Consider the following 12,916-nt stretch of genomic DNA (forward strand, 5'->3'; position numbering starts at 1 on the left):
TGAGTCTTTAACAGGAGTGTTTTATTTCCCAAAATGTAAGCCTGTGGGAACCCACAATAACTCCCCAGCAGAACAGCGATAAAGTTGAGTTGCTGCTTAGCGGAGCTACTTAATCTCTGCAGTGGATGCACTCTGTACTCCCCCGTCTCCTGCCGCTGCCACCCACAGGCCTAGTCTGCTCACTGCACCCCTCATCTCGGGCTCTCTCTCCCTCTCTCTGACTGTCTCTCTCCGTGCCTCTCCTCTCTGCTCTTCTCCCATGCTGGAGCTGGCGGGGCACGTGGCTGGTCCGCGTGAGGCACGGATCAAAGCCTCGGGGCCTGACAGCATCTGATCCCCCGTGCCACCTGTGTGCCCCCACTACCCTGAGTTCTCTCACTTTCCTCTCACTCCCTCGCTCTCTCCTCTCATCCTCCTCCTCTATTCCCTCTCTTCTCGATCCCCCCGACTCGCTTTCCTCTCTTGCTTGCTCTTCTTCTGTCTCTCCTCTCCTCTCATCACCATCCCCCATCTCTCTCTCTCTCTCTCTCTCTCTCTCTCTCTCTCCTCCTTGGATCAGTGTGTCTAACTTATCAGGCCATCCGTGCTCAGTGCAAGCTAATCAGCGCAGGCTGGGAAGTTCAGAGGAGCTTCGCTGGCAGCCCAGCTTCCCCCTTTTGAAGTGTTTCTGAGGAAGAGCCTGAAGCCCCATCTCTTGCAGAGAGCGCACACGCACGCACACACACACACACACACACACACACACACACACACACACACACACACACACACACACACACACACACACACACACACACACACACACGTTAAGCCTCTCACCCTGCTATGCTCCAACACACTCATACAGTCTCCCTCACACATTTATACACATACATACACAAACACACTCTCTCTCTCTCTCTCTCTCTCTCTCTCCCTCTCTCTCTCAAAAACACACACACACACACACTCAGCAAAATGCTTACATCAGCACAGCCTCCTTGGGCTTGCCGGCTCTGACGAACTCCGCCTCAGCCTCTGCATACTTGCCCTTGAAGGATAAAGATGGAAGATAACATGACAAAAGAGAGAAAGAGAAAGAAAATAAGTGACAGGCCGCTGACAGACCCACAGCACGTTAGGAGAAGATTAATAATGCAGCCGTGACATTTAAGAAAGCGGGGAGGCGGCGCACCAACTTTAACACGCCCGAATGAGACACACACATACACAAATTCAAAAATAAAGAAACTTGTAAATGTTTGAGGGACTGCAGGGAACGCCACTGAAAGGTGAGAAGCCCTAAGTCACAGAGGGGCGTACTTTTATGTCTGTCTATACGATGAAAGTGGGATGATTTTTTTTTACTAAGGTGAAAGAGGAACAGATGGCAATGGAAGAGAGAATGAGAGGGATAGAGAGTGAGGGGGAGAAAGAGAGAGAGAGAAAAGAGAGAGAGAGAGTGGGCGTCACAGGCGTTTACCTCATCCTCAAGGAACATGGCGTACTTCAGGTGGACTTCGGGGAGCTTCTGCTTGAGGGAGTTGCGGGCCAACTCAAAGGCAAAGTCAAAAGAGCTGGAGACGAAGCAGACAGGAACAGTAAAGTCATAAACAACACCGACAGCAGGGCTTTGTAATTGCAGAACCTTCCAGAACACAAACAAAAAAAAAGTTAGAAGTTAGAGAAATGCCTCATCACCGAAAAACATTTTTAAAAAGTTTCAGCTCCGGAAAAAAAGAAATCTCTAAATACGCAGCAGAATAATCTGTGCAATGTTGTGCATTTCAATGCATCATTATTTTCCTGCATTATTCTTGTCCTTGTTTTGTTTTGTTGTTTGTGCAAACACGGCACCTCACTTGCCCCAGTAAATAAATACACAAATAATTCAGGAAGTGACAGACGGCAGCCCCAGTTAGAGCCCATGAGATAGGCGGGGCTATTTGCCTCCGCTCCCCTCCTTAAACATGAAGTGCTTTTCAACTGCAGGAACCCCTGGGCCGTTTTGGGGGGCTGGCACCACCACTGTAGGACTTCTTCCAAGGCCATATTCAGGGGAGAAATAAATGCCTACTCCGGGGTAGGTACTTATGTGATGTGAGGTTAAGTGGTGAATACAGCTAAATTAGTTACAGCTGACATCGTTAGCTTGTTGAGGTTTACAGTTACTGAATGAACAAGCAAAATGTAAGCTGAAATATAGGCTTTAATTAATCATAGTGGTGCATGGTATATTCATTTATCAAGTAATTACAGCCATTTAATCGAGTGTAAGCAACTATACAGCAAAACTAAACGGTGATGGTGATGGTGATGATAAGGGCCCTGTCTACCTGAGTGTGTGTTAGGGTTAGGGTGTGTGTCCTACAGTATGATTCATGTAAGTGTGTTTTTAAGGAAGAGACTGTGCTGTTATCACGCTTACCATGCTATGAACTAGGGAGTGGAGGTGTGGCTGGATCACAGCATGATCCCCCCCCCCCCCAAAGACTCACCAGTTGTCAATGGCACATTCAATGCCGGTATCCAGCATGCCAAACTTGTTGAGCAATTTGACGGCTGCCTCGCCCCCCAGACTCTTGGCCCACAGGTATGCCACCTGCTTTTGGGCCGCTGCACCCCCGTGGTTCTTCGCCACCTGTCCCCCAAACACACACACACACATAGAAGAATACGCATGCAAACATGCATCAATACTCACATAAGGAGGTACACAAATACACACAACATTTTGCAATACTCACATACACAAGCAAACACATAAACGCAAATCTCTCTCTCTCTTTCACACACACACACACACACAAACATAAACATGCTCTCTCTCTCTCTCTTTCTCTTTCACACACAAACACACACACAAACATAAACATTCTCTCTCTCTCTCTCTCTCTCTCTCTCTCTTTCTCACACAAACACACACACACACAAAAGAGAGTGAATGTGCATCTCCTGCCTCATGCCGAGCAGAAAGCACACAAAAGCTGCGTGGAGCGGAGGAGAGGGGGCGTGTGTGTACGTGAGTGTTATGCCAATGAAGATGGATGGATAGAGAATGAAAGAGAGAGAGAGAGAGAAAGAGAGACCAGAAAAGCAGCAGGCGACCTTTTACTTTAGAGATTAAATACAAACATTGTGTCTGCGTGCGTGTGTGTGTGTTCATGTGTCGTCTTCATGCGTTATGTAAGTAAGTAGAGTGAGAGAGCATGGGAACACACACACACACACACACACACACACACACACACACACACACACACACACAAGCATGCACGCGCATGTGCACTCACACTCACACATACCCTATAGGATTCCTCCCACATGTCGTGGCCTCTGTACATGTTGACCGCTCCCTTCCACTCCTGACCCTCCAAGTAGTGGTACTCAGCCTCCTGCAGCCGACTCTCTGCCTCCAGCTCCTGAAGTGTGCACACACACACACACACACACACAATCACACATTAGTAGATAAAAATACACAAACCCCTTAAAAAAGGTCACACAGAGATACACATTTTAATTAGCCGGCTGATAAATAAATAAAAATAAGTCTGAGTAGCCTTGGTTGTCAATGAAAATGCATGCGGGGCAAAATGAAGGCCAGCCAGTTATATATGCAACCTGCCAGGTGTAACGTGGAATAGCGATGAGCTTCCTCACCAGCCCCATTGTAATACAAAGTCAAATGACCATCATTAGAAGGCAGAACAGTGGCCACTATTTTCCGCGTCATACTGCCTATAGAAGACTATGGCACCGAGTTGTTTCCCTTTTTAATATTCGTTTTACACTCTGCACTGTTGCACTGTCTTGCAAGGGGTAGTAAAATGAGAGCCAACAAGTTCTGATCTACACTGTGAGTGTTTTTGGGTTTAGTGCATGCAGGCATTGGGATGTTTTTTTTTACACTGTTCAGCTCTCGAATTGTAATGTCAGTTGTTGAGAGGATACAAAGGTATACATTATGATCCTTTATACAAGCTATTATGCAAATACATAGCATTATATGGCATTTCAAATATCCATGCTACATTCAGGATTTAGGCACGTAAAGTAACGTAAAAGCTCTTCGTAAGCCACCCTTCAAGCACCCTTGCGCTGTGGTCATCTAGTGGCAACCCTTGGCTAGATGGGTGTGGATGGACAGGTCACCTTGGCCAGATGGACGTGGGTCTCCTGCAAGAGGTCTGTGTGGTGGCGGGCCACCAGGCGGATCATGTCGTCGTACATCTTGTTCTTCTTGTACATGGTGATGGCCTGGTCGGGCTGGTCTACGGTGGCGAAGAGCCTGTGGAGGGGAACAGGTGTGGAGGGGAACCACAATTCAATGTGAACATAGAGGTGAGGTCACGAAACACCAGTTTGTATCATAAGAGTAAGACTCTTATGGGTTTCTCAGAACATTTTCTATACAAAGGGGCCTGGAATGAATAGGGCTCTTCAGACCAGTGCATTGCTGTAAAATTGATAGCTTAATAATCGTTCATTAGAGGGTTTCTGAAATGCTGAGTAAACTGAGACTACTGAGTATGCTGTTCTTGGCGATTTCCTTGATGAAAGGTTTCTTGGTGCAAGTTAGCTTGTTCAGAGTAAGAATCTTGGGAAGGCGGTTTAGCGAAAAGAATCAGTTTATTCCTATGCGTGGCCCAGTAATCTTAATGGCATAATTCAATGATCCACAGGTATCAGTCTGGAGGGAATGTTGGGGTGTGTGGGGGTTATCTGATGTATGTACTGCATGTGTTTGATGAACTCTTGGGAGGATGTGGATGATATGTCTCCTTGGGGGGAGTTTGAGGTGGTATGTGTGTCTGGGGGTCAAGGTGTGATGTTTTGGGGCCTGAGAGGAAATGCCAGGCAGAGGGGTCAAGTTGAAATGCTAATATGTCTGTCTCCAACCATCTGGTGTGGCTGAAGCTTAAAGGGTAGGGGTTTATTAATACGGTCTGATATCTGAAATAAACTCAAATCTAACAGGATCATAGACTGAACTGTTTGTCACAGCAACACGGTGGGAGTAAAAGGTAGTAGTTTTGTTTGCCTTCATTAAGTATAAGCCTGTCATCACCTTGGTGGCATTAAGCCCTGCCATTGACTGATACGAGTAAGCCTATTCTTTTTTATTTATTAGACACAAAGGTTTTGCTTTCCTTATACCTTCTTAAAATACTTAAAAACAACTCCTTTCAAGCGTTGAATATAAACAGCCTTTCTAAAGACCAAAGAAAACGCAATGATTCTGACTACCACTGGATTTGTATTTCCTGCCTCTATGAATGCAAATGAAGCACCGGCTTCGACACCGATAAGTAAATGCAAAGTGTTCTGCTTTTATTGCAGCGAACAGGAACCAACGCAAAACCCCTCTTCCCAAAAACAGTTACTGAGTGAAACATTATTAGCCACCGTGGCTTACATATGTAAAGCACGCCACACCCCATCAGACACTTTGCTGTTGTATGAAAATGATTCGTTTCTTTAAAGGGCCTCAAGCCGTGAACTATGGTAATGATTGGATTCTTGGATTAGATTTACTTGCAATATAAGCAGCAGCTGCCCAATCAAAGTCCAATTTGCTGCCTACGCACAATGGCGCCTTGACATTTGTTTGCCGATTAGTTGCAGCAGGAGCCCTTGACCGTGGCGCAGTGAGGTGTGGCGTGTTGTGGTGCGGTGCGTGGTGACTAAACTATAAATCACATCCCTCAGCGACCCGCCAGTCCGGTGTCACAACACTTTTGCTTTCAGCAGCGATAAAAAATCCATTATTAATTTCACCCAGCCTGAGCTCTGATCAATACAACTGAAACACAATAGGAAGGAGGGAGAAAGGGATATGAGAGAGAGAGAGAGAGAGAGAGAGAGAGAGAGTGTATGAAATAAAGTAGGTTGGGTGAAGAAGGAGAGTTTGAAGACTTGTAAGAAGTGAAGAAGGAAGAGAGGAAGGATGGATAGAGAGACAAGGGAAACAAAGACTAGATGGATGATAGGTAGAAAAGAAGAAAAAAAGAAAAGAAAAGAAAGGATTGGTTGTGTGTGTGTGCGCATGCAGACAGCAACTTTACCTTTCTGCTTCCTTGTACTTGCCCTCCTTCTCCAGCTCCTTTGCCCTGCTGACGTACAGACCGGACACCTCCTCTGGGGTCATACATTTCACAGCCAGCTACAGGAGGAAAAGAGGGACGAGTGACAAAGAGAAGGGCAGAGAGGACATGATGAAGAAAGAGTGAAGGTGTACGACACAGAGAGAGCATGTGTGTGGACAGAAAGAGTGTGTTCACCCCCAGACCCAACCTTCACCTCTTCATCTCCGGTGGGGAAATTACACCCAGACACTGGGGCACTGTCATTACAGCCCTCAATTAGGCCCATGGCCAAACCTCTGTCTGCCCTGCATGTAAAGCCATGCCCTGGTTCTTACAGGGAGCACCTAGCACCTCCTCAACCACGCTCTACTGTTTCCAGGATCACACTTCACTACTCTCTGCATTCCGTTCTATATTGAATGTGTCCTGGACTACAGTCTTTCATACAATTAATGTAATGTGACTTTCACAAGTTTTAATTTCTATAGATCTACAAGGGAAAAAAATATAAACAAAACATATCAAGTCTCAGTCCCATATTTAATGTGCTACAATCAAAGATGTGTAATCCCTCATTGCTCACAGAAACGGATTACTCTCTCATGCAGAATCCATAGTTTACTGCCAAAAGACTCCTTATAACTGTACCTCTGAAATCTTTTGAGGTTGTTCCACGTTGCGTTTATACACTTTCATACACCAATGTGAGTTAGGATCTGATGATGATTTTTGATGTTTTGTGTTTGAAGGGGTTCTGATACAGGTGGAATAAAGCACATCAATAAAAAAGGAGATGGAAATGGTACCTTGTGAGCCTCTTCCCAGTGCCCTGCCTGGGTGTACATGTCAATGGCGGCTTTGATTTGATCCCCTTTGACAAACAGACGCTCGGCAACCTGCACAGCAAGCAAAAAACAGGACATCAGTTAGTCATCATGGGCCAAATTTACGAAGGGTGTGTTTTTCTCTATGACGCACCTAACTTGACTAATCGCACCCTGATCAGGTGTTCAAAATGAATCACCAAATTATAAAGGGTGACTAACCAAGAGGCATTTCGATGTTTAAATGTCACCTCACCTGTGATCAAAAGCATGATGAAATGTTTAGATGTCAATGGAGACTTGTTTAACGTGTATGTAATGCAGATGTCTGGGTATTTGGCCAAACGGATGCACAGAGAATCCTAAAGTTTTGCTAAAGAGGAGATGTAAGAACATTGTCGCCATTCACCAGGAGGAGTGATCTGCTCAATGAGTTTATTGATATAAATTTCATGATGCAATATAGGGGTTTCAAAAGAATCATTAATCTGGTTTCTGAACCTGAATTATCAAATTTATAATTGATCACATTTTAAAGTGAAAATGTCCCTGTTTCATTTTGGACATGTTGGCGCCATATCATCAGCAGTCTTCACACTGTCCTCACACATCATGCACGTTAAAAGACGATAGCATACAGGTCTGGCTCATCCAATAGAATGAGGGCCCATGCAGCAGGTGATTCATTCCGATTAGACAAGTTAGACATGGCAAGCTATCATCGTTCGTAAACAAGCTATGTTTAATAGTGTTGGAGGCTGAGAGGTTGACCAGAAAAAACAGGCTGGACACCCTTTGTAAATTTGGCCCCAAGTTTTTTTAATATGTATGAATGTGCAAAGCGTTAGCGTGTGTGTATGTGTGTGTGTGTGTGTGTGTGTGTGTGTGTGTGTGTGTGTGTGTGTGTGTGTGTGTGTGTGTGTGTGTGACTGAGATAGAGATAAAGAGAGCACTGGTCCTTTTGTTTTGTATCTGCAGTCATTTGCCAGCTGGTGAGTTGCTTCCCTGCTGAGTCACCAGATTGGGTAAAGGCTGAGCCTCATACATCATCCGGAAGAGACAGACTGTGCCAGGATCAGTTTTTCACCCATTTACGTCTAATCAATACAAGTAAAACAGTAAAAAAAAAAAACTGATCAAACTCCAGCTCCAGCTCTCCACTATGGTCCATGAGAAATTAGGCCACTTCTTGCTGCAAATATACCCCAGGTACACACCCAAGATTACCCTTACAATGAGTGCTTCTGTGTCACCGTCACATCCTTATCCTTTAGCTGCTCCGTGCTTCACTCTGTAAGCTTTTCACATTGATGGTGCCAAACAATGTTGACTGAAAAGTTGCCTTACAGGGACTGAAAGGCTTCCTCACTCCTCCTTGGCAACGACATGTATTTACATTGATTCACTTGACAGACGCTCTAATCCAAAGTGACTGAACAAATCGCGACGGAGAAAATCCCAGCAGTGTGCTGTGAGAAAAGCCGATACTGCTGCAGTGGTGCAGTGATACATTTCCAGCCACTGAAGCCAGAGGCTCTGGCCCAGGTCTGGCCCTGTGCCGGCACAGAGCCGCATCCTAGAGCCATCAGCATTTATGTGTCTGTGTGTGTGTGTGTCTGTCTGTGTGCTGACCCTGTACTCCTGCATTGAGCTAAAGAGTGTTTAGTGCTACTCAATGCAATATAATCACCTCCCCTTCTGTGTTTGTGTGTACTTCCGTGTGTGTGTGTGTGTGTGTGTGTGTGTGTTTGTGCAAGTGCAGATACAGAAAACAAATATCCCTGTGTCTGTATGTGTAGGTGTGTGTGTGTAGGCGTGTGTGTGTGTGTGTGTGTGTGTGTTTGTGCAAGTGCACATAGAGAAAACAATTATCCCTGCGTCTGTATGTGTAGGTGTATGTTTGTGTGTGTGTGTGTGTGTGTGTGTGTGTGTGTGTGTGTGTGTGTGTGTGTGTGTGTGTGTGTGTGTGTGTGTGTGTTTGAGAGAGACTGACCTCATACTCCTGTATGGAGGCATAGTGCTGGGCGATGCGCTGGTAGTATTTTCCTGCTCCTTGCTGCTCCTGCAGCTCTAGGATGTGCACAGCCTTCTTCCACTGCCTTGCCCCTATGGCTGCCTCAATGGCCTTCTCCGAGCAGCTACAGACACACACACACACACACACACACACACACACACACACACACACACACACACACACACACACACACACACACACACACACACACACACACACACACACACACACACACACACACAGACACACACACACACACACACACGCAAAAACACAGAAGCACACACGCAGACACACATCTTTCAAAAGAAGCACAAACCTGCTAGTCTTTACTGTGAATAAAAGTCTCAACTTTGAATAGGCAGACTAGACTATTCACTGCGGTATGCCCTTCGGTGAAACGTCTTAAGAATCTTTCAGCACAGACAATTTTTTCCATCAGCAACTCTCAGAGTGGTTTAATCACACAGGTTTGTGAAGCACAGAAGGAAAGAGCAACCAGGAGACAGACAGAGAGAGCAAAAAAAGAGAGTCGGAAAGAGAGAAGCGTCCATCACTCCTAACGAACTCTCGGCGTCTCTGTCTGATTACTAACTCAGAGACAAAGCTCCCCAGGCTCTCATGCCCACCTCACTCCTCTTCTCTCATCCCTTCCATCCCTTCCATCTCTCTCATCCTCATCAACGTAGCACCCATCCCTCACAGCGTCTCCACTGTCAAATGCTTTCTCACGGTCTCAGCCGCTATTTTTCCTGCTACGTTGCCTCATCTTCTCTTCATTTATTATTGCTTTAGCCATCTTTTTTCCCCCCAAAACTATCCTTTGCAAACTATCTGAGAAAAAGAAATAGAAAGAGAGACACAGATAGAGAAAGATAAGAGAGTGTGAGACAGAGAATCCATTACAGAAAGAAAGACTGCTTAAGGGTGCAGCCGGCATCAGAGATTGCCAAGCATGGATGAGACTTCCATTCCCTCCTCTGACAGCGGAGTGACCAGCAGTTGAGCGCTGGGGTGGGGTGGGGGCTAAGCAGGGGTGGATGGGGCAAGGGGAGTCAGAGAGAGATAGTGGACGAGTGCGTGAAGGATTAGCCTCTCAGTGGGGAGTGAGAGAGAGGGAGGGAGAGAGAGAGGGAAGACAGGAGGGAGGGGTTTAAAGCAGACAGGGAGCGCCTGAGGGTGATGGGAGCTTGTGTTAAAGGTGCATTATCTTACCCCCCGAGAGAAAGAGAGGAAAAGGGAGAAAGATGGAGAGAGAGAGAGACAGGGAGAGAGAGACCAAGGCTGAGAGAGAGAGAGGCTGGAGAATGGAGATGAAGAAAACTGAAAAACATTAGATGTGTCTACGTGTATGTGTGTGTGTGTGTGTGTGTGTGTGTGTGTGAGAGAGAGAGAGAGAGAGAGAGATAAGATGATGATAAATGGGAATGGGCATGTGAAAGTGAGAATAAGAGTGACCGAGAGAGCTAGAGAATGAGTGGACAATGATGAAAAATGAGAATGGGTCAGTGAGGGCGAGAGAGGGAGCAGAAGACGAGAGAGAGGCAGTGTGACGATGAAGAGTGTGAAGAGTCATTATCAGCGTGAGAGAACAGGCTGTCCGTTATCTTAAGCTGAGTGCCCAGAGGAAGCCAAGGCCTCCGTCGCTCCTAATGAGCTCTCACCACCTCCATCTGATCACTCACTCAGCCTCAGACACAGAGCTCCCTGCTCTTCTCCTCTCCTCTCTTCTCCGCTCCTCTCATCTCCTCACTTCTTCTCTTTCTTCCCTCTATCTCTCATTGCCCCCCCATCTCTCACACGACTCAACTGTCCCTCTTTTTCTCACGGTCTCGCCCTCAATCTTTTGTGCTGTGTTGCCTCTTTTTTTTTCTCTCTTCATAATCCATTGCTTCTGTGGTTGTGTGTGTGTGTGTGTGTGTGTGTGTGTGTGTGTTTTACAACCATCCTCTGGATTCTCTGCTATCTCTCTGCCCAGTTCTTGATCCTCCCCATGCCTCTGTGTGATATGGACTTCCTTAAGCCCATTCTTTCCTGCTTGGTCTGCATCATGCTCTCCGCTCCCCCCCACATGTGCTCGTTTGTGGAGTATTAGTTTTCTTTTCTTTCCCCCTCCTTTGTTCGTCCACTCAGACACCCTTCTCACCTGTCCTTCACTCCATCATCTGGAACTCCTCATACAAGCCAATCAGCCTCAGCACCTAACATGGTGCAGCGGATGTCCAGGACTGCCTGTCCTACTTTAGGAGTCGTCACCCTTCTTCACCCCATTACAACCTGCGGTTCCATCTCTCTCTGTCTCTCTCTCCCTCTCTCTCTCTTTTTCTCCATCTCTCTCCCTCTCTCTATTAACAAGCTTTCTCTCTCTCCATCCTCCACTGTCACTTCCTGTTGATCATCAAACACCGCCTTGGTCAAGCCTTCACTGTCTGTCACACTTATACTCTTGCTTTTTTTAATCTTTTTTTTATCTCTGTCTTTCACCCTTCTGCCCTTTTGCCATTTGTTTTCAACTCCCTTTTGGTCCGCCATTAAGACTATCTCTTTTGGATTTTCCTATTTGGAAGTTCCATTCTAGCTCACTGCCTATGTCTGTTGATATACATTTTCGTCCCTTCCCCTCTCTCCCTCTCTCTGGCCCAAATGCTCTCTCTCTCGCCCACTCACTGCCCATGGGAACTCACCCAGACTCAATGTAGTGGTTGATGGCAGCATCCATCTGCTTCTGCTGGACCAGGTAGTCACCCCAGGCCTCCTCCAGCTTCACTACGTCCGCAGGGAAAGCCACACGTGCCAGCTCCACAGCTGCAACATGCACACACACACACACACACACACACACACACACACACAGACACAAATGTGGGGGTAGCAAGTGAGGCCTCAGTATACTATGTTCATGGTAATGCATGTGGCATCAGATGCAGGATCATCAGATTCATGATGTTCAATGGTTACAATCTTACTCTCAGCCTTAAGCAACGCAAAAGTCATGTTATAAAAAAAGGAATGGATCTGGATGACAGCAGCACAATCAGCGACAAATTGCATTGACCTGCATAAGCGTCCACCCACCCTTTCTGAAGGCATTGCCTTTGCGGTAGCAGTCCAAGGCCCTCTGGTTGTTCCTGATCCTCTCAAAGAGATCACCTGCCTGCAAAGTTTGAGAAACGAATCAACTTTCTTCTTGAGACATAGATAAAGAGAGAATAGAATGGAGAAGGAGACAGAGGGAGATTGTCAGCCCCCCCCAGACCTAATCTCTATTAAAAAAAGAAGACACCTTTCCCGACATCTGCTACGGAGGTCCCACTCTCCCAAGGCCTTGGGTAAGGTCTTAATTAAATAGGCAGCTCAGACAACAGAGGCCAACATAGGCACACACACACACACACACACACACACACACACACACACACACACACACACACACACACACACACACACACACACACACACACACACACACACACACACACACACACACACACACACACAAACAAAAGCACAATGTACTGAGACTCCAGGCTCTGCCTGTCTTTACCTTGGGCTTTTAATAATAAAAATAACATCTGCCACATTTCCAAGCCAAGCCAATAACAAGCCCACCTCTCCCTGTTTCATTAGGGTTTAGAAGACTCACTAAGAGCAGACTATGACTGAATTAACTCCATTAAACTAGGCAGACCGACGACCCCTGAAACTTATAGTTTTTTAGTATACTGTAATGCTTAAGAAATGGCACATTTGCTTGCTTAATGTAAATTGAACAAGCTAAAACTACCAAAAGAACAAGCCTTTTATTTTACAAACAGAAATCATAATTTGAAACCCACTCTCTCAGAAATGTGTGATAATATTTGAGTGATAATGCCCTGGCTGACAAACCAGTCATCTCTTGAGACCCACCCTCTCGTAGAACTCGCCCTTGATGAGGGCAGAGGCGATGCGGTTGATGACGTCGGTGTTGGCCGCCAGCTCGCCGCGGCCTATGGCCAATCGCGCAG

At 46.2% G+C, this 12,916-nt stretch overlaps 1 protein-coding gene across 1 annotated transcript in view; it reads right to left on the minus strand.

Annotated features, from left to right (window-relative positions):
- The window catches only part of ift172 (intraflagellar transport 172), a gene marked incomplete at its 5' end in the record, with an annotated part of 38,543 nt that overhangs the window by 12,426 nt on the left and 13,201 nt on the right, over positions 1-12,916 (minus strand). Inside the window, 11 exons of the mRNA XM_080859163.1 lie at positions 966-1,030; positions 1,463-1,556; positions 2,478-2,620; positions 3,285-3,401; positions 4,135-4,270; positions 6,048-6,145; positions 6,875-6,964; positions 8,886-9,030; positions 11,594-11,714; positions 11,985-12,063; positions 12,819-12,916. The exon at positions 12,819-12,916 is cut by the window's right edge and continues 151 nt beyond it. Coding sequence (XP_080715289.1) covers positions 966-1,030; positions 1,463-1,556; positions 2,478-2,620; positions 3,285-3,401; positions 4,135-4,270; positions 6,048-6,145; positions 6,875-6,964; positions 8,886-9,030; positions 11,594-11,714; positions 11,985-12,063; positions 12,819-12,916 — 1,186 coding nt within the window. The remainder of the gene's footprint in view (positions 1-965; positions 1,031-1,462; positions 1,557-2,477; positions 2,621-3,284; positions 3,402-4,134; positions 4,271-6,047; positions 6,146-6,874; positions 6,965-8,885; positions 9,031-11,593; positions 11,715-11,984; positions 12,064-12,818) is intronic.

Source organism: Sprattus sprattus, assembly GCF_963457725.1.
Source record: "Sprattus sprattus genome assembly, chromosome: 2".
NCBI classification, from domain to species: Eukaryota; Metazoa; Chordata; class Actinopteri; order Clupeiformes; family Clupeidae; genus Sprattus; species Sprattus sprattus.